General features: G+C 40.1%; 3 protein-coding genes across 4 annotated transcripts in view; 1 reads left to right on the top strand and 2 right to left on the bottom strand.

Annotated features, from left to right (window-relative positions):
* The window catches only part of cfap263 (cilia and flagella associated protein 263), a 4650-nt gene extending 4436 nt beyond the window's left edge, over window positions 1–214 (bottom strand). Inside the window, exon 1 of the mRNA XM_029433460.1 lies at window positions 1–214. This exon is cut by the window's left edge and continues 99 nt beyond it. Coding sequence (XP_029289320.1) covers window positions 1–50 — 50 coding nt within the window. The 5' untranslated portion in view covers window positions 51–214.
* A 30-nt stretch (window positions 215–244) lies between these two features.
* Window positions 245–7583, top strand: parp12a (poly (ADP-ribose) polymerase family, member 12a). Its single transcript, XM_029433455.1, has 11 exons — window positions 245–665; window positions 1957–2092; window positions 2196–2460; window positions 2548–2697; window positions 2788–2977; window positions 3592–3766; window positions 3953–4176; window positions 4306–4393; window positions 4530–4660; window positions 5141–5292; window positions 5509–7583. The coding sequence occupies exons 1-11, from the start codon at window positions 346–348 to the stop codon at window positions 5763–5765; spliced, it is 2088 nt and encodes a 695-aa protein (XP_029289315.1). The 5' UTR covers window positions 245–345; the 3' UTR covers window positions 5766–7583.
* Window positions 6611–26014, bottom strand: part of tbxas1 (thromboxane A synthase 1 (platelet)) — a 61224-nt gene continuing 41820 nt past the window's right edge. The window contains exons 1-14 of one of the 2 annotated variants that reach the window (XM_029433456.1): window positions 12675–12762; window positions 12088–12238; window positions 11674–11767; window positions 11358–11410; window positions 11100–11196; window positions 10864–10980; window positions 9720–9808; window positions 9457–9605; window positions 9029–9159; window positions 8578–8931; window positions 8346–8434; window positions 8052–8189; window positions 7333–7495; window positions 6611–7036 (exon numbers count right to left, since the gene is read on the bottom strand). In XM_029433456.1, coding sequence (XP_029289316.1) covers window positions 6923–7036; window positions 7333–7495; window positions 8052–8189; window positions 8346–8434; window positions 8578–8931; window positions 9029–9159; window positions 9457–9605; window positions 9720–9808; window positions 10864–10980; window positions 11100–11196; window positions 11358–11410; window positions 11674–11767; window positions 12088–12188 — 1689 coding nt within the window. In that variant the 5' untranslated portion in view covers window positions 12189–12238; window positions 12675–12762 and the 3' untranslated portion in view covers window positions 6611–6922. Of the gene's footprint in view, window positions 7037–7332; window positions 7496–8051; window positions 8190–8345; window positions 8435–8577; window positions 8932–9028; window positions 9160–9456; window positions 9606–9719; window positions 9809–10863; window positions 10981–11099; window positions 11197–11357; window positions 11411–11673; window positions 11768–12087; window positions 12239–12674; window positions 12763–26014 lie in introns of those variants that run through there. The other variant, XM_029433457.1, reaches the window with a different exon arrangement.

Genomic DNA, 26014 nt, shown 5'->3' with positions numbered 1-26014 from the left:
AGGGTACACTGAACCATTGCAGTGGTTGCCAGGGCTAGTGCTGCCTTCATGTGCTCCCGTGAACCTCTAAATCTGTTAACATTTCAAAATAAATGAAATAGAAGCGTTATTTCAGTTATCGCATTCTGCCACTTTATTCATTCTGCCACTTTATACAACACATTATTTTAGAGGTAGGCCCAACATTGCTTTCGTGTTCCTTTCACTCCCCCCCCTATTCATTTTTGAAAGTTTCGGTTTCATTTCTCTGAAACCAGGCGTCACTCTCGCTGTGAGGAGCTATGTAAAGTTCGGGCTGATTCAACAACATCAGTGTGTCGGCGACTTGGCGAGACTCATTTCAGGATGACTTCAGTTATTTCTAAATTTGTCATCAAGACCCTGTGCGACCACCAGGGATGTTTGGACTTCCGGATCCTGAACGAGAAGATCGCACAGAGTTTCACTGTTGCGGCACCAGTCCTGCGGAGTGTCCTCTTCGACGACGGTAAAATAGCCATTCAAGAAGGCAGACAGACGGTCGTCAGTAGTCAAATAATCAGGCCGGACAGTCTGATAGTGGCTAAAACCAGTCTGCGTCTTTGTCAGAAAAAACCCGGAGAGTGTCCAAAGTGCGATGGGTTACACCTGTGCAGGTATTATGTCTGCGGAAATTGTACGTTCGGGTAAGTAGCTACTGTTGTGCTAGCTATATGTTGAGGGTTTGTAATGTTGATTTTTGTCAAGCAGTTGGATAGGCCTACTCAACGTTACAATGACACGGTAGTAGTAATACGTATTATTAAAATTGGTTGTAAATTGTTCAAGTTTAAAGGCTTAATTTGTTAAGGCTACACCCTTTTATCATAAGCATAAACAAACTGAAGTGACGTGGGGTTAAGACGTTTTAAACTTTAAAGACCTACACACCCACACAGGTGTTTTCACTTTTGTTTCTTGATTAGACCCTTTCTCCGGACTATCTGGCCGTGTAGCCAGCTGGACATGTCCGTCACTACGTGAAGGTTTCGCTTTTGTTGTGGCAGGAAAACTCTTATTATTATTATTATTATTATTATTATTATTATTATTATTATTATTATTATTACCGGTAATACTTTTATCATCTGATTTGTGCAATACATTTTGTGACCATTACAGCTCCACCCAACGACAGCCTGAGCAGAGGCCTAATCAAGAGTACATGAAAACACCTGCAGCCAGACAATTACAATCACACAGAATTCAACACATTGTATTGAATACGAAACCATACATATTGTAGAACATCATTAGGATATTTGACCTATGTATGTCTATAGCTTTATTTAACTTTGCCTATAACACAACACATTTTAAGAATGATGTCAGTCCAAACAGAAAATGGTAGCCTTTATATTAACAGAAAATGTATTAAGTATTTGAGCAAAACAAATTGTGACAAAGATGTATGTGATTTTCTGTGATATCAACAAAACAAAACAAAAAGCAGTCTTTCATTGGACCAGAAGATGGCAGTAATTCGCATCATATTATGAACCTGTGACACTAACTGTGTACTGAACAGTGTAAAACAATTACCAAGCAGTAATGAGTGCTGTTATTCACAGTGAAAGTGAAGTGTAGGCCGAGTAGTATAACCCTGAAGGGGTTTACGTCCTAAATTTTGCTTGTAAAGAAGCTTTGATTAATTAAAGCGGTTACTACATAGACTGCAGCAAGTAGGAATCGTTATGGAGTTGATTTGGTCCAAGTAATTTTGTAGGATTGCAACCTAAAATTATTATGACAAAAAATGGCAGCCCTAAAATGTGTACGTTTTTAAATCTCCAGATGTCTATATATTTACAGACACCAACTGCCTGAACATATACGTGATGACGACGTGCAACTTATTATTATTTTATCATTTATAAATGAAACCGTGGTTAATTCCAAAATAACTAAAACCGTTTGTTTTATTCATTTTGTTTTCAGACTCAAGTGTAAAAATCCCCATAGCTTGGCTTTTCCACACAATGCAGAGCTTTTGAAAAGATATGGTCTTCACGATTTGACTCAGAAACAGCTGTTCCAGCTGTTACTGCAGAATGATCCATATCTGCTTCCTGAGGTAGGTTGTACTGGTAACAGTAGCTTTTCTGTACAAAATTATGTATATTTCTGGAAGAAGTGTCATACATTATTTTTGGTATTGATATGGTCACCCCCTCTAGATCTGCCCACATTACAACAAGGGCAACGGTGTGCACGGTGTCTGCAAGTTCACCACTTCCTGCACCAAGCTTCACGTCTGCCAGCACTATTTCCAGGGTGACTGTAAGTTTGGCTCTTCGTGCAAGAGGAACCATAATGTTGATGCACTTGGAACAAAGATTTTCCGAGGATTCAGTCAGGAGAATATTACAAACCTGCTTCAGATCTACAGCAATAAATTCATCATCATGGGTCCACAGGAGAGACAAACTACTGCTGTTCCCGGTAAAGGAAAAGGACTTTAATATAAAACTTCATATTAAGTGAGTGGTAGTCTGCACAATAGATTTTAAATATATGTGTCTCCTGCAGCGCTGCCAGCGCTGAGAACCCCCACAATGCAGCCTTCCCACAACAACCCCGAATCACCTACTAGTTCTGCTTGTTCATCTAAACTGATGAGCGATGCTGAAAGGAATGAAATATGCCTCTTCTTCCTTCGCAGACACTGCAGCTTCAAAGGTAACACTGAAACTCAACTTCTCAATACGTTTGTGAAGATGATGTGTACCACTGTCTAATGAGTGGCTCTGTATCGCTGTTGTTTCCCAGACAAGTGTGCTCGTGTCCATTGGCACCTGCCTTACAGATGGCAGGTGTTAAACAGTGATGGCGTGACCTGGAAGGACCTGGCTAATAGTGAAGATGTTGAGAAGGCCTACTGTGACCCACAACATGACACAAGCTGTGTCGATCCACCAGCGCCCACTTTAGGGATTTTTAGATTTCTGTCTTTAACAAGGTACATAAATGAAGAAACGGACCACAGAGACAAATGCACATTTCTCTGGTTTATAAAAGAGTTCTAGAGACTTTCAACCAGTGGTGGACAAAGTACTCAAAACGTTTAATTAAGTTAAAGTAGTATACTAGTGTAGTGATACTCTGGTAATAAGTCAGTCCTGCATTCAGATTTTTACTTAACTAATATATATATAAGTTTTGGCATCAAAATGTACATGAAGTACAAAAAGAAATGACAAATTCTTCACCATGGCCCATTTCTGAATACGATATTATATAATTGAATCATAAATATTGATGCATTAATGTGTTCATCACTTTAATGTTGCAGTTACATTTATTTTTTACTAGATATACAGTCGAGTAGGTTGTTACATTTACCTAGGGATTCATTCAGTTTTATACAAACCTGTAACAATCCTTTTATTTGTTGATAATATTCTGTGTTATTAATGTGAATCAGAATTTAAAAGCAACTAAAGCGGTCAGATAAATGTAATGAAGTAGAAAGTACAAAATGGGCCTTTGAATTGTATTGGTGAAGCATCAAGTAGCAGTAAAGTACAAGTAGCTCAAAATTGTACCTGATTTTCTTCCACTGCTTGCTTTTAGCTCCGCACCCCCCGCTGGGCCGTCAGTTGACTTCATGACAATGACATATGGAGGGTATCCAGTTCGTCGCCTGTCCACCGCCTCCTCTGTCTCAAAGCCCCCTCACTTCATTCTAACAACACAGTGGCTTTGGTACTGGCAGGATGAGGGCGGGAAATGGCTGGAGTATGGACAGGTCGGTCAAACGTGTATCAATAATGCAGCCGAGTGTCTTGTGTTCTGATCCTTTATAGTACCTGTTTGAGGGAACGAGACGATTTAGATTTGTTACGCTCCTCTTTCCCCTTTTAAACCAGTTCATCACTGGCACATCTTACACTAAAACTTGCTGTTGGCTCTGTTTTTTTCTTTCTTTCTGTAGGCTGATGGGGACATCACTTCTCAAACTCTGGAGAATGTGTACCTGGCAGACAGAGATACAGAGATTCCTTTTGGTGCTGGCAAACACCAGTATGTCCTTCACTTCAAAGGTGCGGCAGGAACACCGCAGATGTATCAGCAGAATGTGAAATACACAACCATGAGAGAGGTCAAAAGGAGGCCTTGCTTTGTTTCTGCTCATGACGTGGAGGTGAAGCTGAAGAGGTATTTTCTATTTACTTTAAGATAGAATTGTAAGGATTATCTCAAAACCTCCAACATTGCTGCTTTGGAGTTCTCTTTGTCTCAAGGCACTTCAATAATTAGATACTTACTATGTTTTTCTCCTCATAGTGCATCATCACACAGCTCCAGCGCCTCCACAGCTGAAAGTTTCCCACCCAACTGGGACATGACTGCCCAACCGGATTTTAGATCCAAGGTGTCTTTATAATAGCATTCATTACTGCGTGTGAACGGGTTGCTGTTCTCTTCTTTTGTTCCTACTTGAAGATTAAAAATATATTTATGCCCTTCATTAATGACCTGTTTATCTGCACTGCACTTTTATCTTTCAGCTCGTGCTTCTCTCCAAACCTGCCAAGGAGTATAATTTGATTGAGACGCTGTTTAAGCGCACCATGCCCCGGAGTAAGATCAACAAAATCCAGAGGATCCAGAACACCTCTCTGTGGAAAGTCTTTCAGTGGTAAATCCGAGACCTGCGTTTTTGGCTTTAAGCAGCTACTATCAATATTTTTTATAATAACAATTTATCAAATGACAATGTATGGGCAATGTGACAGGGGTGGCTCGAGTCGTAGTGAAGAACCTACAGAGAATTATCACCTGAATCTGCAGCTCCCCTCAGCATTGCAGTGACTTTTAGCTCCTTGTATTTCCGGCCCGCAACTTTACTGTTTTGGTTTACTCTCACTCGTCTCATGGCGTCGTTTTCAGTGGATAAAGCTCTAAAACAGCAGACGCAGCTAGAGACTAGCTGATGTACGTAGTGGAGCATTGATATAATAAAGAACCAGATATTTTTCTCAGAAGTTGGTAGAGACCAGAAACGGCTTATAGAAGAAATGAATCAACTCGGCAAGAACTATCTTTTGATTATACAAGTGAAAATGATAATAAGTTGCAGGTCCTCATCACTTTGATGTTTTCTGGTTTGTGTGTTCAGGCAGAAAGAGCAGATGAAGGAGAGGAACGGACAGAAAACTGTGAATGAGAAGTACTTGTTCCACGGGACGGATGAAACCCTGATTGAGGCCATCTGTGAGCAAAACTTTGACTGGAGGATGTGTGGCGTCCATGGCACGTCATACGGCAAAGGTACAGCAGCCTTTCCAGGAATATGATGAATATAAAGTTTAACTTACTGTGTTGTGTTTATATTTTGGTAAGAGAGCAGGAAACCAGTTCAATGTTCTTTAGGCTTTTAGAACTGAAAAAAGTTGATGCTTTACCACGACAGTAGAAAGGAACCTATAGTATTACACTTTGTCTGTCAGTACACAAGAGTAACACACTTTATTTTTTATTTTTTAGGGAGCTACTTTGCCAGAGATGCGTCCTACTCAGACAGATATGCCCAAATCAAAAGTAGTGTGAACAAGATCATGTTTGTTGCTCTGGTCCTGGTGGGGGAGTTCACCAAGGGAAAGGGGACCTATGTCCGGCCCCCAGCGAAAGAAAACGGCAAAACCCTCTACGACAGTTGTGTTGACAGCACGAGCGACCCCAGCATCTACGTTGTGTTTGAAAAACAACAGATTTATCCAGAGTATATTATTGACTACTCGTGAGTCCCAGTGCTGTTTTCCTTTGCTGAAGATTTGTCAGGGGTAAAACTGTATAATGGGACACTATGCACTCTGTACTTTTATTGTAAGCAGTTAGTGGCTTTTGTCAAAGGTTTGTAGTGGAAGTAGTCTTTAAAAGTTATAATGCCACAATGTAACGGTACAAAGAAGAAAAAAAAGTTTGGCATTCAAAATCCATTTTATTAACCGATAATGTTCTGAAGAGTAGCGGTGTAAAGTTAGAGCAAATGGAAATAATCAATGGGATCTTTCTGTGATTATTAGTGTTTCCCGAACAACTTATGTTTAAAAAATAAAAACCATACCTATAGATCGTGTGCATGTGACGAAACCACTTCTTCCACTCTAAAAATAGCAGCTTTCATTTGAGGAGATGCAAAAACATGACCGCATTGTGTTAGGCATCATGAAACACAGTCTTTAGTATATTCAAACATAATCAGTAACACCTAAAGTACATAGTGTATCTCTGTCTATGTAAATGTTGGACATCTGTGAGGTGTTAATTATCTAGTTATTGAACCACCGTACACGGAGGAAGCAGAAGCCAGCAGCTCAGTTAAACTGCAGAATGCCCTTTTGGTGACGGAGTGGGCAAACTGTCTCGTTCAGATGACAGCTCTGTGGCATTTGGGATTTCTGGCTGAACTAGTTATACAGGCTCACGTCCTTCTCTTGTACTACACTGTACAGGATTACATTTCTGCTCATTGAATACAGCAGTAACTGGTGGCCACCATAAAGGCAGTTCCAATATTTAAATGCACTTACAAATGAATAAAGAAATATTGTTTTCCACAGTGCAAGAAAGAAAAGAATATAATGACCTGGTTGAAGTGAATTTATTATGTTCCAAAAAGCTGCCTACCCCAGCTTTAAGTCGAGCACATTTGTATTGCTTAATTTGATCCTCTCTGTTTTTACTCGCATCCCGTCTTCAGTCCACTTTGTAGTTCATAGTTCATAGTTCATAGTTCTAGCGCTATAATCGAGGTATATAGTGTATTGTAACTTATAATTTACTTCATGTTATGGTTACCTATGAAAATAACTGTGTAAATGTGAGACAACATGGACCTGTAGAATGCTTTGTAACTCTTCATAGGTTTTTTCCACAAATCCATGAGGCTGAACCGTTTCTAATAGTCTGGTGGAGAGTTCACTCGACCTTCTCCCGTGTCTCTTCTTTGAATTTTCACAAATATGCCGTTTTTAGGTCCCAGAGTGCTCGACGACTTTAATTCAAGAGGAACCTGCACACAGAAATGAATACCATATGTAAAAGAAACATCTTTTCCGCATGGTTTCTAAATGTAGGAGTATGTTCGTAACCACAGATGGCAAAAGCTGATGGATTCATACTGAATTCTGACTATTACATCATTAGTCATTACAGCAATCTCAAATGTCTAAGAAGCATAAATATTATTATAAATGTTGCCAAGGGGATGATGTTATAGTTATTTTCAATTATTATTAGTTTTAGTTGATAGTTTTTAACAGATTGTTGTCTTTAGTGTTTAAAGTGTGATTAAAGTGTCCGACCCACCTTAGTCTCAGAGCAGGCCACGAGGCTGAACCTACGGAACAGACGCACTAGCGCCATTTTGATTTCCAGTTGGGCGAGCCTCATTCCAACACAGTTACGTGGCCCGGCTCCAAACGGCAGGTATACAAATGGATGTCGATCGGCCTTGGCCTCTGGTGTGAATCTGGAGATCAACCACAAGTTATATGTTTTGGATGAATTAAAAGCAGTAGAAAATAGGAGTCAATAAAAAACTGTTTTGTTTAATTTTACTACCTTTGACGTAGTTATGTCAGACATGTATGATGGATGTTTCAAGGTGGAATATACTGTACATGTTAATGCAGAATAATTCAACTGTAAAGAAATGTGGTACAGGTACTTTCCACTGCCATTTGTTTAAAACGTCAAATCAAGTAAATGAAACAAATGCGATCGCCGTTGACGGTAGCTTGGCTATTTAAAAATGGCAGTTTGTACTGATTTTCTCTGACCAATCAGTGATCTGCACTGTTTTAACTACACCTGGCAACTCGCTTGAAACTTAAAGGTAGGACTGATGTCACCATTATTCAATTAATTCCAGGTGTTGACAGACATTAATAAATTACAATTCTCAATGACAACTTCATAAATGTATCAAAAAATACAGTTAAGCCATCTACTAGATTAAGATGATAATAAAACCCACGTTGCAGGCACTAAGGTTTAGTTTATGTACTGCAACAACAGCCTCCTACCGCTCGGGGATGAACCGCTCAGGCTCTGGCCAATGCTCTGGGTCGTAGTGGAGGAAGCCGGCTGGGATCTCCAGCGTCGCTCCTTTCGGGAGGAACTGGCCGTTGACCATGCAGTCCTGGTCAATGTCTCTCGCAAACCTTCACGGGGCCATGGATGCATGCTTTATACACAGACTAGTTGTTCCTTCTTTACTCCATGTGATAACTAACAATCTACTGTGTGTATGTACAGAAATTATTGAATGTACTAAATCTAATAAAAGTGCATCTTTTATCCTCATGTTCTTAATTTACCTGAAGCCAGGCGGGTAGAGACGCAGAGTTTCACTGATGACCATGTCTAAATACTTTAGCTCCTGGACATTTGTGTAATCCGGTGACTCCTACAGCAATAGGAAAAATAAGATTAATTCAGCATAATTCAGTAAAAGTTTTAAACATAAAAATGAAAAGCCTGTGTGCACTGAATTTGAGTAAGTAGCTGAAGGAAATGAGATGTGATCAAACTGTAACGCAACACACTCACATGTCTGGTGAAGAAATCATCCACCTCTTCCTGTACTTTGCATTGACATTCGGGGTGGATGGCCAGGAGGTAGCAGGTGAAGGCCAGCGTGTTGCTGCTGGTTTCGTACCCTGCCAGAAGAAAAACGAAAGCCTGGCCCACGATCTCATCCTCAGTTATCATCTTTTTCTGTGGACGCCTGGTGGGGGGCTCCTGTGGGGGAAGACGGTTGTCCTGATCAGAGGCCGGCACTTGTGCCTGCAGGTTCCTGTGATCAAGCTCACCAGCATGGTTTTCTGTTTCAAAGTGTTCCAAAGACACACGCTCCTTGCTGGTTCTCGCATCCAACATCAGCTGGAGGAAGTCTCGACGCCTCTACATGCAAAAAAACAACAAAGAAATTCAACTATGTAAAAAACGCTTTGGGAAATTAGAAGTTGGACTGCATTTAAGATTATTAAATGAGATTCACCTGCTCAGGCGGCTGCTCCTCTCTCTGCTTGATGATCTTCTGAATGCTGTTGATGAAGAACTGATTCATCTGGTCTCGTCTTTTGTTTGGGATGAGTCCCGCCAGAGGAACCGCGATGAACGGAAAAGCAACTGGACACACAAAACAAATTTGCTGGTGTAATTCTACCTGATTCTACCAACTTTACACACTTGCACGATCATTCAATGTATGTTTTTAATAAATCTATCAATATCATTTTATTTTATGCTCAAATTTCTTCGAATGTAAGAATGTACTTGGGAACCCCGGATATTTCTGTGACATATCTATAGAACAGAATAAGTAAACCTTCCCAGTTCTGGTCTATGTTTTAAAATGGTATTTTTAAATGTCACAAATGTAATAATTCATACATATAAATAACTATACAAATAGATTTGACTGACTGAAAAACAGCATGATGGGCCTGAAGAAAGAAAAGGAGAAGAACATCTGCGCATGGCGGACGAACGGGTCGTCTGGGTTGTTCTGAGAGTCCACCTGAGTTGCAAATGCCACACTGGCAATAACATCCATGGTGAAGCAGCCGAAACACCTGCGAAACACACACACACACACACGCGCGCACACGCACACACACACACACACACACACACAGAAAATGACAACATAATACCAACAGCCTATTGTTCATTGCGTGTGTGATTACCTGTGGATGTCAAAGGCCTCTCCTGACTCAGCGGAGACATTCAAGTTGCTCATCAAGGCATCTGTGGCGGTGTTGATGAGCGGAACCATCTAAACATATGAAAGACCGTGATACTTTCTGTGAAAGAGCAGACTCTAGAGATGGCCGGATCGACACTTTGATGCTCATTTGGTATTGATTTCTTAAAAATAAAAATTAAATTAAAAAGATAGAACATACCATATGTGGGTGGCTGCATCACTTCCAAACGTTTTCAGTGATTTTGTATGTTTGTGCGGAAACAGCCCCGACATATTTAGCTGGACCGTGTCACATTACTGTGTGGCATAAGAATTTCGCACGCAGCCGACTTCCACATCAAACATGTGAGAGTGGGTTTATTTTTTTTATTTAATTCTATTAATGTTTGCTTTTGTAATACATGTGTTATTAACGGCCAGTATGGGATTGGCCTTAAGTGTAATGATTTTTATTTTGTATTTTTTTTAAATCAAACATCCACTTAAGAAATGATCAGTATCTGTATTGTTAAAATTGTAACAAAAAGTATCAGTATCATATCAAATTAAAAACGTTTGGTTTCCGCCAACCCTGGTGAACACACAAACCTGAAAACAATTTGGACGTAACAAATGGACCATGAACTCAACATGCCCTGGAAATAAGATTCCCTTTTCAACTAAAGAGTCCTTCACGTCCTCTCCACTCCCTGCGCCTGGACTGAGAAACTGTCTCCACAATGATGCAGATCTGCTATTTACTAGTTGAAAGCAGGAGGGCAGCACCGCCATAAATTCATTAGACAGGTTTATCAGCAGTACCAGGCCACCACGCTTCCCCTGAGATCCAAGAAAAACACCACTCCTCCTTTAGTTATAAAATAAACTGTTGTTCCATTATAATCATATATATTTATTCATTGTCCAAGTTCAAATTAGACCTAAAAGAAAAACCCTCCATCTGTGGCAGACAGTAACTTATTAGACAAAATGTTCTACCTCAGATGTCTGTGAGCTGCATCTTGCAGACCTTTATGATCTGCTTTTCTCATCGGCAAATGGTAATACCACAAAGCAACATCCTTAGTAATAAACGTTGGCTGCTTCTAATTGGTGCCCAGTCAGTGAGCGCATTCATATCTCACCTCTTTCATCTTGGCAGCACTGAATGACGGGGTCAGGATGCTCCGCACTCTCTTCCAGCGTTCATTTCTCAGCATGAGCAGACAGTCAGTCATGGGCTTGGTGGCAAAGCGAAGCGTCTACCCAGAGAGGCAGGAGAGCACACAAACATCTGTCTTCAATACATCGTCGAAGCTTTTTTTACGATCATGAGAGGGCACAAAGTGTACATGTGCATGCTTTTGATTCATGCCCTCACCATTCTGTTTGGGAAGCTGCTGAAGTCCCTGACCATCACTTGTCTGAGCATGTCAGGGTCCGCTATCACCACCACCGGTCTCCGGCCCAAGTAATACCTACAATATACCAAGTGGAGTCAATCGTAATGCTGCTGACATGCGTTTCTACCAAGCAAGGGTTTTCATTTCATTTTACAATATGTAAGAATCAAAACTAACTAAATGTTCAGAACATCATTTCATCAGATGCTGATGTAGAAAGTCATTCTTCTACTTACCCACACACTCTGCCATGTGTCTTTATGAGATCACTGATGGGGTTGAAAAAACCCTGAAAATAAAATGAAGAACATCAGAACAGATGAAAAAGAAAATCCTCAAGATGCTCTTCTTAAAAATTAAATAACTGTTAGAGACAGAATATTTTTTGTGCTGTGGTCTTACATGTAACTTATAGCACGGCTAACAGTATGACAGTTTATCAGCTTACTTGTTTATCAAAAGCCTGAAACATCTCCAACCTTATCTGACAAAACTGAAGATGCACAGTCCAAACAGATTTTGCATGAGGTCAAAGGCAAAAGGTCATCTTACCTGGCGAAACATGAATATGTTGCCCAAGAAAGGCATGGGCTTTGGATGTTTGATGCCACATCGAGAAAGGACTGAATACGGGTAAATTGAATACCTAGAATACAGATCACAGAGTTGTGTTGATGAATACAAATAGTCTACTCAACAAATCTTGACTAATGTGTCCAAGTGTTAGTTGATTGCTTGTCGTTGGAGAACGATCAATTAGTTAGTTCCTCGGTCTGGTTAAGAATAGTTTGTGGTGTTCCTTAAAGAAAAGCTATCAGAAGATCAAGCATCAGAATGAAGAGTGTGCTGAATATCTGAATGTCCACAAAGGGTGTGCTTTATGTTATTAGTAGATTACATGACTGACTTCTTTTTCAGAGCAGCTGCAGCATCCCAAACACACTTAGATTTAAAGCATTTACTCACCAGTAGAGAAGACCCAAAAAGACGAGGAAGAGGCCAAGTGTCACGGACAATCCACTGGCCTTGATATGGAATACATTTAGGAAGTCAACTACAGCCTCCATATCGTAAAAGCTTCTCTCCAATCTCCACTGCCAGCATTAGATCAAGGCTCCTGGAAAAAAAGAAGGAAAACAGAAACAGATTAGGTCAGTGTCTCAAGATACTGTGTAGTTAAATAGAGCACATCTTAAATGTCAAAACATATACACTATACTTCTTCAACAGAGGAAAGCACATGTCAGGGACATAACATCTCTTGGTGGACTATGCTTGCTTGTCTCCTATAGATGAGTTGGTTGGTTTAACATAAATATTTTTAATGATTTGTAGCCTGCAATTTTATCAATGGGGCAAGTCCGTCCCTACTATAGGCCTACTCACCTTTGTTTGGCACACAGTTTAATGGCTAACACCTGCGAATAACATTGTTATAGCATAGCCTATCAGGATTTAAATTGAAATACAGCGTTTAAAAAGCCGACGTCATTATGTAGGTCATGTGTGATGCTAGGCTACTAGCTACAACAGAATATCTCAGGTGGTCTCACCTGCTGGTTAATGTCTTTGAACAGACGTGTGTACTCGTTACTCCTCACTCACAACATTTCATAATGTCCTCTTCGTCCTGTGAATATGTCGCTACCCAAGAGAAAGCTGAGCTTCATACTGCCCCCACTGTACGGGAGCGTAACGCAGCCAGCATGAGTGCACTGTTGGCTGGACGCCTGACTCATAGACAGTAACCAAGAATCATGCAGAACAATGTATATATCAAACATAATGTGATATGATATGATGACAACAATGCGTGCGTGTGTGTAAGTGTGAATGTAAAAGTAAAAAGGGTCTTCTTACACATATAGCTGACTGCAACCCTTGTTATTGTGTTCATTCAAAATAAATAAATGGCCTGATTTAATAAATAAATATATGGATGGATTGAATGAAATAGGTTAATGTAATCCCAAACTGCAATATTAATATTACATAAATTGTAAAACGGATTTCCTTTTTTTAAGAGGTACACATGTGCATTACCTTAATATTACGTAATACAATAAAAAATAATTTGTCAAATGTAAAAAATATATAATCATAATTTGCAAAATTACAAACAATGCATATACAGTATATGTTGATGCAATAAAGCTGTGAACATGTGTTTGCTCTGGCTCAAGATGTGGACTGCAGTGTGCGTTTATTATATGGACACATGCACGTGCTGCAGGGGACAATGTGATTTTCTGACAGTCAATTGAGGCAAATCAAAATCATCACTAAACTATAGAAACATCTACAACTATGATCTACAACCAATTCTAATAATTTCTATAGATCGTGTGCATGTCACGCTTACTTCCCAACCCGGAAGTCAACCATGTTGGATGTATATACACAACCAAGACTGCTGCCGTTCACGCGTGAGTTGCTGCAACGCTTCGTAATTTTCTTTGTATTTAAACGTCTAAGATTGAAAGAAAATGCCAATCTTGTGCGCAGTGTATAATTGTGGTCATAACGCTACTCGTGACCCAGAGAAACGGTTCTTTAGATTTCCTACAATCATCAAAAACAACGATCCACAAAAGAGGGATGAATTACTGTCTACCGAACGCCGTCAGCTGGTTTAGCAACATAACTCGTGAGCACTTAACAGAAGAAAAAGCACAATTCACCCGTGTGTGTGGCGTCCACTTTATATCTGGTAAGAGCTCATGCTAAAGCTATGTTTTCAATGTTTACGTTAAACATTTGTGCTTATGATATACCCGAACACTGTAAGACCTTACTTCTCCACATCGCTGACTGGTAAATAAGGCACTTTCTTTACATGTGCTGGCAGCCATTTGCTCTTTTCTTCGGTGCATGTTTTTGTTTTGCTTATTCTTGAGCTTACTTCACTTGCGAAAAGCAAAGCACCAATGTGAGAACATGCTTCGCTTAATCCAGCCATACAATCACAGTGTGCGAGGATAACATCGCCGCTCTTCTCACTCACAATACCACGGCTTGAGCGGTGTATCTCGAGATCTTTGAGAGTGATTTACACGGGCATGGACGAGCACCCTGTCATCTTTCACTGGTGTAGTAAGAAGACTACCAACCGAGCCAGAAACAAAGACATTATAAGCATCTAAGCTCTTGTATGCCTTCATTTGTGCGTTGGTTGCCCACGACGTTTGTAGCACAAGGTAGTTCACAATATCTGGATATTCAATCGGCGGTAATGAATCTAAATCCTCAATATAATCCGAAGGCTTTAGCGTGTACGGGTCAAGGCCGCACATTTGGACTTTTTCTCTGAATCTTGCCTTTGCAGAGGACTCCAGAGAGTCAAAATACTTTGAAGAAGTCGGAGTTGTATTGCTGTTGTTGTTCGCTTTAGACGCCATTGTTGATTTGTTATCCAACCAACATGGCGTCGCACGCATACGTCACACAGTTTTGTCACGTGTTTGCACACAAAGAATTTGAGCTATTTATTAAAATCTCTCTAACTCACGTGTACGTGCGTGCGACAGTAAAAGTCACAGAAATTGAATGACATGTCCTGATGTACCGGTATATAAGAGGTGTCAATCATGCCAATCTCCCCTTTGCATTTGAGCTTGACACAAGTTGACTCACGCTATTGCAAAACCTGAACGTTAAAAAACAGACTTGTTGGAGAACAAAATAAATATGTTGGAGAACTAACTTTGTTTGATGAATAACTGTGAACTAGTGGAGAATTACTTTTGGAAAAGCCAACAACTGGAAAGAAAATGGCTTCCAGTCGGCGGAGATCACCGATCTGTGAGACCTGCTGATTGGAGCTGCTAGTGTGTCAGACATTAGAAACAAGAAAACGTCTTAATTCAAGTTTTTCTTCGTAATATTCCTTAATTAATCTCTCTAAAACCCTTAAAAGTGTTTTCAGTACAAAGTTTGTTTATTTTTATTGAGTTTAAAGGTAAAGCGGGACTTATTGGATAAAACACATGTGGCGAGAACTTCCACCTACACAACCTGTTCTCCGTGTAAAATCAATATTTCATCTTTGGAATCTATTGCAATTTCTCGCTCCCTCTCTGTCTGTGGAGAGCTGCAGTAATTTGGTTGTGGAAGCTTTGCTTACAATGTATCCAATGTATGACAGTAGAGACATTACTGTTGAGTGTGAATGTAGTGTGACTGAATATAATAATTGTACTTCCCCAATCCCAATGGTGTCTAATGCAGGTGAAATGCATTTTTTGTACTACATTGAAAGATCTTTGTTGTACTGTACAGGCCCAGGATTTTACACACTGTTGCAATGAGCCAAAGTGGTTTGATTTATTTGTTTTGGGAATCACTTTCAGAGATAAAGCCTTTCTAACCAATTTCATAGGACTTATCAAGGATGGTGTGAAAAAGCTCAGTTTCTTTGTCCAGTGCCCTTTATCTTCACTGTGTTGCATTTTCCTCTAAATACGTATCTGTGTGCTAGAATCTGAATCTTGCTCAAATAAGTGGAAAATCTGTGCATAAAAGTGCACGTCTAATAGCAAGCCTCTTAGCTCATCTTTGAGGAATTGCATAGTGTTGTTCATGTGTGTGTATATTCATAAAACAAACCATATCAATATGCATATATCTTCTTTTCCCCTCAGCCAGCTTCTCTCAGAATTCAGCCAGCGTCGCTGAAGGGCTCCTGCAGCTCATCACAACCATCGACCTCCCTCTCTACATCTCCTCTGATGATGAGGATGAAGAAGGTGAGTATATCCCCCCACTTGAGGATGATGATGATGACGATGAGGATGGGAGTATTTTTCAGGTTGAAGAAGATGAGATCTTCTGCTACCCACTCTCATCTGATGAGGAGGAAGAAGATGAAGAGACGTAGAACGACTCTGGTTACGACACCTGCTCCCATGAGGATGACGACGGCGTCGGTCTTCGCTCTCCTCTCCTCCAGCAGTCCCCACAGCTGCTCTTCTGGCAGGCCAGGCGAAGAGTGTTTCCTCCTCTTCCTGCTGGTTCCCCTGTCGCTGTCCCTGTTGGTGTTCCTGCTGGTGCTCCGGTCCACCTTCATCCTCCTTTTGGGATTCAGCTGCTGTTCCTTCCCGTCTGACTCAATGTCAGGCACCTGCAGATACCTGCCTGTGGGGCAGCATCAGGAACTACTTGAAGATCAATAGATATATCAGCTCCCTCCACAAAGAGGAGCAGCGGAAACAGCCGGGAGCAGGTAAGTGCTTAGAGGCCAAGGAGGTTTGTGGGTCGACCTCAGATATGCAGAAAGCTCTGGAGACCATATTCCATCAACTTCTGGCCGCAACTCCTCCATAAAGAGAAACAGGAAAGAGAACTGCAAGCAAGTTACTGCTGAGAAGCAGAGGGACTCTCATTATTACCTTCTTCATAATTCAATGATTATATTACTCTCTTTTTGTTTTTTAATTGTTCTTCTTTTTACTGAACCAGTAATAATAACAATAATAAATCTCTCCTTTTATTTAATGATTTGGTTCACTGTTGCACCATGATGGTGTGCTTCAAGTATTTTAAAAAGTCTTACATGTCTTTTAAACACCTTTCCAATAAGTCAATGATTATTTATTAAAAAAAAAAAGTTGTTCTTCTGTCTACTTTTTTTATCAGTCATTTGATATTAGTAGTGATTATTTATCTTGCTCACAATATTGTATATTAATGTTTTTTTGTCTCTCTCTGACAGAGGTATGATAGTAATTAATCCTTGAGAGGATAATATATTAAAGGTATCATATTTTAAAAAATGTACATATTGACAATATACAATTACCATTGGGAAAGTTGCACGAAGAGGTATGTGACAAAAAGAAACGTTGAAGATGACCATTGGGCATGATCCCGTCCTATCAGATAGGATCAAGTAAAGATGACAGTCCAAAGAAACCTACATGTTACAAGGGCTACATGTCAAGTTATGCATCGTTCCTTTAGTGGAAAAAAACTAAATGTGACCTCCAGAAATCAAAATGTTTTTAGTCCTACTGTAATCAAACCACAAGACTGCCTGTTGCAGTTCCTCAAATGACCTGTAGAGTGCATTCACACACCATAGTATCACTGTACTGATCAGTCCACAAACATGGGTAACAATAACAGCTACAGCTCTATAAACAGTGTTTACAAGGAGCCCTTTATTCCACTAAAGATAAAGCTTCCTCGTACAAAGAGTTGCTCCTACTGACACATTTCTTAGAACATTCTTACATACATTACGAGCCTTCTTTCAAATGAGTGACTGTGCAGCATGTTCACAGGGCACATTAAACAAACCGTTTATTAAATCTATCATTTTACTTGACTGTACTTGACATATTGTAAATATGTTTGCCTGAATGTTCACTTCAGTTTTATTCAGAAAGAAGAATACTAGACTGAACGTCACTTTCAGTCAATGTGGCCTTTATGACTCCCTGTCCAACCAGTTTAATGACAATAGCAGAGTGGAACAAAATGACCCCTGGCATATACTGCACAGACTAGTAAACTACTCCATGACTGTCCAACTCAGGAGGAACAACTCAGTATATTTCATCCATCTTAGGAGTTTTTTCAATGAAGAAAAAATTAGTTTTTTATGGCAAAACACAGAGAGTAAACAATGCTCCTCTTTCAGTGACACACTGCTCATGTGCACAGTTGCTGATCTCACGAGTTTGATAGATCACCAGGGCAACTGGGCTATTTGAATTCAGATGGCATAGTGCTCTAATTATGCAGACTCAATGACAGTTACTTATCCAAATCCTTTGAGGTGTTAAACAAAGCTGACTCTACAAGTTTATTGTGTGTGTGTGTGTGCATGTGATGTGATTAATCAATCAGCATCTTACTGCATAGAGAGGCATGTCACTGCATACAGGATGTGCAAAGATCTATGTGCTGATTTGTGCACACCGACTCTTTAACTTATAAATAAATATACACTCCCGGTTGCTTCCAGCGCTACACATCACATGTAACTGAACTGACCTCAATGATCAAGCCTTTTCTAAGACACCATGAGAGGGCCATAGAAAAAGGTCAAAGAGACCCACAGAATAGATACAGAAAGTTATAGAAGATACAGAAAGTTATAGAATACAAGATGAGGACATCTGGATTCAGAGGAGGCTTTCTCTCAAAGTTCATTCTCACAAAGCAGAGATGCACAATATTTCTGGTCTGATAAACATGTGACATCCTTTGCGCAGCATGCAGCCAGGCAGGAATAACAATGGGAGCTGGAGCGGCACTAAGCTATTAATAGAGACACTAGCTGAGGAAGAAATAAGGAGTTGGGTATAGCCTGCTCTGAGGACCGCCAGAGGGCACTGGGAGCCTGGAATGAAACATGATGAAGACCCCTCTCCCCCTTCCTCTGCTAGTGTACTACCACTCAGACTGCCTAAAGCCACTGAGAGTCAAAGTTTGACGTATGGCTGAATGCAGTCTGAAGGCAACATCGCAGATCATGCCCTGTTACTGGTGCAAATAGGCACACATGCAATATACCCATTGATTGTTCAGCTAGAGTTTTTTTGTGTCTCTTTCTTCCATTCCCTCCCCCTCTCCTGTGGAAATGTGGACCTTTTAAAAGACCTTCAGAACCTTTTAAACCATTCAAAGTCTTTGCAGACTCCATCAGGGCACAGTCTGTAGGACAACCTTTAAAAGGGCAAAACACCTGCAGGAGGGCTTCCATCATACACACAAGCATAGCCTGCTGTTATATCACTCTGTTCTTTTATTGCTAGTCGTCATCTTTGTTAAGATAAGAATAAAAAAATAATCTCTTAAATCAAGATATTTCATGGAACATAAGAGAAAATATTTGTACACACTAGTACTTCAGCAGATTTTTATTAAATGTGTATGCCCAAACTCAAATTTATAATTCATGAGTAAGTGCTATTTGTGTGCTTTTAGAGTACTCACACGGCTGTTCAGGTTCATAAATACTGACTGATTCAAGACCTCAAAAAGCACTATTTTAAGGGGAACTTCCCTGCAGGCAGAGAAAGAAAAACTGATTTTAGACCTTTACTAAAGAGTCCCAAAAGAAGTTCTTAATAGGTTCGAAATTAAGCTCTTTAGAGATAAATACATTTTCACCCTTAGACTTCGCTGCACAAAGCGGGAGAAGCCACCTTTTTTTTTGCCGCCACAAGGAGAGGAATTATTTTAGGGCACTAGGAAAATAATCTCTCAGCTCTGGCAGGTTATTCAGAGAGGGCAGACCTTGGCATAGTAACAGCCTGAACGCTGGCAGAGCAGTCTCTCTGATGTGTCATGTCTGATTCTTAATGAGTCGAGGTAAAATGTTTGCTGTGAGACAGAGGCAAGGAAGCTAATGAAATCTCTACCACCCTGCCTTCAGAAGCAATTACTTCAAAATAAACATTAACCACCAGACGACATGTCAAATAATGTCTAACAGCTCAAATGCAGCATTCCATTAAAAATTCATACAAATTCCTTGAATATTTCTGTATTCAAAGGAGCATCCCAAAAACTTCAAGGGACATTCCTGCATTGGCAGGCCGGAACACTAAACAGCCTCTGTACGCCTATATTAGCCTCTCCTCTGTGAAATGAGGTTAAGTAATGAAGGCATTTAAAAAAGAAAAGAAAAAGACGCAGTGCAATCTCTGATCATTGGTCTGCCTCCTACAGAGCCGAGGTGTCCTTATTTCTATTTTATTTCCAAACCGTTCATTAACAGGCCCCATTTGATGGAGACAAAAACAACCAATTACTGTGCACATAATGTCAGCTGTGGTGCCCCTCTCTTTGATGCCTGATTTGTCTGTGTGTTCGGGCCTCCGTGTTCCTTTGTCTTGCCTCCAGTTCCAGTCAGCGCCTGCCTGGCTTCCTGGCCCTGGCAGCTCCTGCTGTAGTCTCATCCTGGCTTATTTACATTATATTACACCCTATTTGAATGAGGCCTGCTGAGAGATGAGTAGAGACGTACACAGACACTGGACATACACCGTGCAAAGCAAAGCAGAGCAGGGAACTCACAGGACCACTGGTGTCTTTAGCTTCCTCACCTTTGCATTCATGTATGGTCATCATAGAACCTTGTGGTTACTGTATATGTGTGTATGTTGAAACAATGGAGAGCTTTGGGGAATTGTACATTGAAATGCAACTAAGTTGCAGATGCAATAGGAAAAACACTTTCAATGGAAATATGGAGTCTAATGTAGGATCCTACACAATGAGACGAGACTGTGAAAACAAACCTGAATACTATAGGGCCAGCTATGGAGGTCATATGAAAAAGCTTAAAGCAGCTTTAATCAAAAATGTTATGATAACATTAGATCAATGTGCACTGTGTAATGTGAAAGTTGTCTGCGGTAGTGACAAACCTACAGAGAAGTCATGTAAACAATGTACAACCATTTAATTGACTTTTTTATACCGTCATTGACCGCTGACTCATCACTCTTCTTAACCGGCCAGTCGGGGCAGCAAGTGATCAACAACTGCTTCCATAACAAATTTCTGGCAATCTGCATTTCCGGCAATTGGCTATGCTAAAAATAAGCGTTACCTAGTCTGTTGCAGGCCACACTTTGGCCTTTATCATTGCTCAGAAACAGACATCGATAGAAAAGTCTCATTTTGAACTGCAGCATGTGCAGATTTATTCTATACCTGATATGTTATGATCCACTAAGGTATGTACAACACGAGATTAATAAATCCCCAGTTTTGTTATCTTTGCCGCCAACTTGACTGTAAGGGAACCCGGAGGGACAAATTAATGAGATTCAATTCTTCTTTGTTTTTGGAGAGGAGGGGGAGATACATCTCCAGGAGATCTTTTCTAGTTAGTTCAATGTTTTGGTTTTTGGGTCTCACCGCTTTAATGTTTTGGTTAATTCTCGTCACCCTCATTAACCTCATTTTCAAGCCACAGAAAACCGTTTCAACAAAAAAACCTCTGAAAACCCACTTTACCTTATCTGTCCAGCAGAAAACGACAAACAGTAAAAGTTAGATAGAGATAGAGGAATATTTAACAGCTAAAGAGCCACATATTTCCCTACGGTGTTGGTAGAGACCAAAAACAGAGTTAAAAGGAGAATGTATCCTTAATTCCTACATTCACAAGTTCACCAGAAACACAACTTTTTAATGTTGCTTATATATCGGCTGGATGTGCAAATATGATAAATTGTTTGCTCCCCCCAACCTCAACTCAATAGGTGATAACATGTCAGTGTTGTGTTTACAGCTTGTTTCTGCTGCCCCAAGTGGCCAAGAAGCAGTTTAAGGTGCAGGTTTAATGAAGAGATAGAGCTCCTGCAGTGTGGAGTAAGAGGATAAATCTACATTTATCTGATGATCAAATACTAAAGTAAAATGGTAGTCAGTCATAATTACGGGAGCAAGAGTAAGGATAGAACTACACATTTGAGTTTGCCTCTCTGCTTTACAAGAGATAATTATTCCAATGGCCAAACTGTTAATTAGTTTGAGTAATTGCTAAAGGTGTGTGTTGGGAGCTGGAGGGTGTTGATTGTGCTTTTGTCTGGCAAGCGACCAGAGAGAGAGAGAAACACTGAAAAGAGCCGGTCACTGTGAGTCGGTTGTTCAGGTTCACTAGCTAGCCACCCTTGAAGCAATGCAAAGCAATTAAGATAATGATTTAAATGACAAAAACACAAAGCTACCTGTCTGGCATACAGTACAAATAACACCACAATTGCCTAACTGGCCATGTGGCAAACAAAGAACAAAAGATGAGAGTTGCTCTAGGAACATCAATTCATTTTAAAAATATAACAATGGATGAGGTTCCAGTGAAACTCATTTATGCAAACACTTATTCATATGGACATTCACTGCTACACGTGTAGACTCACACTCACCGACACATTGTCCTTCTAATGGCAAAAAAAGTGAGGAGCTTTTGAAGGCGTACACACTGAATCCAAGGAATCACAATCTATTAGCATATCAGTGCCAAGTCTTTGCTGATGTGGAATGAAAAAGAATAGAGACGGAGAGGAGAGGAAGAAGCAGAGCTGAATTCACATTGACTGATGGACATACACACTTCACGTAGTCTGTGCATAAACACCAAACTAACTCTCCTACGACTGAATTGAGAGTCATTCCGCCAATGAGTTTTGATTGGATGATTCTCTCCCTCTTCATTATCCAATAAGGCCTGGGATTTCTGGCTGAACACAGGTCATCATCCTGCATCAGAAAATTACCATTTCAATTACTGTGTAAGCAGAGGCAGCTGATAGCTGCAGTACACATCCGTCAGCTGATTTCTTTTTCTTCTTGGGGCAGAAATGACATGGATAATGAATAACTATAACCTGAAGGTAAATAAAAGAAGAGAGAGTCCTATCTGTTCTCTCCCAAGACAGAGAAAAATGTAATGTTCGGGCCAGAAATCAGAAATATATTTACTATAAAATATAATATAAAATTATATAAATTATTATTATAAAATATAAAATGTGACCACAGCAGGGTGAATAAATGCATACACAACTCATGGTATCTGCTACTAAGGGCATGGATGCTATTTAGATTGGATCACATGGGATTAGTCTGGGAAGCATTGTTTTCATTATAACAACAGAAATATATGTGGAATAGTTGATACAAAAAAAAAGCCTGATCTATTGATAGATAACATGTGAGAAACTCCTGCTGTGAGTGACATGAAAGAGTGTAGGAGTCCCGAAGCCATGGGGTTTCCCTGCCAGACTAGCAGGGGGTGTTGTTGTGAGCAGTACACATGTAGGTAGCTGGACTCTCATTAAACATCTAAACAAGAGTGTGGTTTATAATGTACATGAATACAAAATACTGGGAGTACTGTAGAGCCACATACTTATTATACAGCTCGAAAAGGAAAACTAATAAGGGGTTCAAAAGTGGCAGACATTAGACTAAAACTGGACCTTCTAAAGCTGCTATAGTAATTATTTTTGGCGGGTCCCCAGCAAAGTGGATGTAACCCAATAAATGCAAAAACATGTCACTGAGTGAGTGAGTGATAAAGTTACACCATTAGTCAGTGAGTGTTGGAGAGTCCCAATTGACCGTTTTTGCTCTTTCATGATGAATAGGTGCAACTCTGTGATCAATCATCTGATCCACTTCCTCAATTGACACAGTGTAATGCATACTGTATGTTATTAGAGTAGCACAGTTGCTTTAAGGAATAGCTGAGTAGTATGGTCGTAGCGAATTTGTGGTCAAGCAAGAGCGAGAATAACAGTGGATGCGCTGAGAGCAGACAGTAGTTCATGTAGTGGTTTCAGTTGTTCCCGGATTAAATTCTGCAGATCCTCAAGAAAAAAAATTAAATAAAAAAAATTAAATTGTTTTGATACTCTCTTACTGCTGTCATTTTCAGACTGAACGGATGTTTTTAGCTAAAAAAAAAACCCTCTAAAAATACACTGCATTACCTGCCTAGATGGTAAACAGCAGACAGAGAAAGTTAGCAACTCGAAGGACAAGGAGTTGTCAGCCAATATTGGACTGGCACGATATTGCACTTTTCGTCATGTGGCCAAAACCCCTCCAAACTTAAAATGCTAATGCTGCTCCGTTTTCCTTGATGTGTAAACAAGCAACTGTGAAGTGTTGGCCACATTAACTTATATGTCAGTGTTTTGCGTTGCACTGCTAAGAGGTGGCCAAATAATGAATTAATGTGTATGTCCATTGAAGTCATCCTCAGTTAAATTCAAAGCGTAACAATAAAAAGCTACTGGTACTGCATGTGTCACAAAGTGAAGCCAGGAAGCTAGTGTTTTGCATGTTTTATAGTGTAAATATTCATTGGAGTGTGGTGTTTTTCCTTTAGTTGTTTTCTCTATGCTTCGCCTGGCAGGCAATTAAGACACTCTCCACATACACCTGAGGCGCATCAGATAAACAAGAGAGATGCGTGAGATTGGACAGAGCTCATAAGGGCTCTGATCTGGATAGAGGGGGGTCAGATGAGAGCGGGACCTGGTGTGGGTGTGGGTGCGGAGAACAGCGGGCAGACACAGACGTTCAGGACGTCACACAACATTCAGAGACGTAACTGTCTGACACAGCGCACAGGAGTGTGAAGACTGGGTGTGTGATCTCTTTATGTTTTGAACCGATCTTAAAGGATCATTTAAATATGGCCTTCTTTGATTGCTTAAAGAAACCAACACCTGTAACCTTGCTGCTGCCGATTTAAAGACCTATAAATACTTCTTCTTTTTTTTTACTGAACTTTGCTGTGTGTGTATCAAGACTGGGGTATTTAAAGAACCTTAGAAGTGTCCACTTTATGTCACACGAATCTAGACTGCAATACTTAAGAGACATGTGCAGAAAACAGCCACTGGGGGAGGCTGCCAAGACACTGACTTTTGCCTTATTGCTTGGGCTGTAAGCTGTTGTCTGCAAACATGTTTTGGGCGTCTGGCTTCCAACTGCTCACCCCACAGGGACAAATCTGTTGCTCATGATGATGCTTTTTTGGCTGCCTTGTGAGATGAACTGGGTCCTCTAATCTTACTAGATCAGTTTTGGGAGACATTTAAAAATGCTTTAGAAGTACATGACCAACTGCGAAACCAGAGTAGCTGTCTCGTTACTGTATGGATCGTTTCAAGGAGAAAAAAATCTATATTTGACACAAATGAGTTCATTTAGAGACATCATAAGATTAACTGGATCTTCTAACCATGAAATCACTGTCTGGGATTTTGACCAGGTGAAGATCAAAATATCAGTCATGCTATGCTGGAACAGCTGTTTTTATGGAGCAATAATCAAGGCGTGACAACAGAGCTAATGTATCATCCACTACACCTGACATGTACTTCGGATTGGGAATGGAAAGAAATCCTTGAGATTCACTGCTAAGCAAACCTTGTGAACCTTCTTGATTCAGAACAAAAACCCTAGTATAGATGGATGTGTTTGTTTTGTTTTAGAGCTCTTCATCCCTGCTGACATTCAAATGGATGGTAAAGGATACAGATGCAGGATTTGGGGATTTAACAAAAACGATGTGGGCTATGCGAGGTTATATTAGTATGCTAGTTTATTTATTTATGTCTTACGTCTAATTGGAACAGAACTTTTTCTGCCGTAATCGAAGAACAAATCAACTCATCAGCTTCAAGAAACTGACATGAATTTATACAATTTATCTAATCATTGTTTTGTTTTTGTAAATCTTTGCAAAAGTGAGATGAGACACTTTCATTTAAATTACATCAAGCTCTCCCTCTCTGAGAGGATCAGAGAGGACCTCTGGGGGTAATCTCTGCAGTATTTGGAAAAGGAAGAGCAACACTTACTCCTAATAGCTGGATCTGACTGAGAGAGCAGTCTTCGCTCTAGTTCTCTCCACGTCTCAGGATCCAGCTGAATTGCAAATGCTGTCTACATCAGCCTCTGACAATATAAATATCAATAATCAAATATATCTTTAAATGATATATCATGAATCCAGATATTAAAATTGTTGTGTTGAAACCTACAAAATGTAATTGTTTTTCAGAGATGACGGCATGCATATTTGTTGTCGGCAATCGGAATATTTCATTATGACTCATTTTTATTCTATATATTCCTCTACTTCTTTCCTGAGTGCACTGATATGACAGGCATCAACAACATAACTGAATCATGGGAGTAGGTCTTTGTCTGTGCAAGCTGTTAGATGGCTGTTTGTGAAGAAGGGACCATATAGCCTTATATTGGAGGATAGCAGCTCACTATCGCTGTTGTCGGGCAGGGAGACGGGATAATACAAAAACTTAAATTAACTATGCACGAGGAAAAACACAAAATGAAAGATGAGGGATCTCCCTCCTTTATTACCCTAACCGAGCATCGTCATTAATAA

The sequence above is a fragment of the Cottoperca gobio genome, chromosome 6, assembly GCF_900634415.1.
Source record: "Cottoperca gobio chromosome 6, fCotGob3.1, whole genome shotgun sequence".
NCBI lineage: Eukaryota > Metazoa > Chordata > Actinopteri > Perciformes > Bovichtidae > Cottoperca > Cottoperca gobio.
The sequence above is the reverse complement of the archived record's forward strand: the minus strand, read 5'-3'. Positions and strand labels throughout refer to the sequence as shown.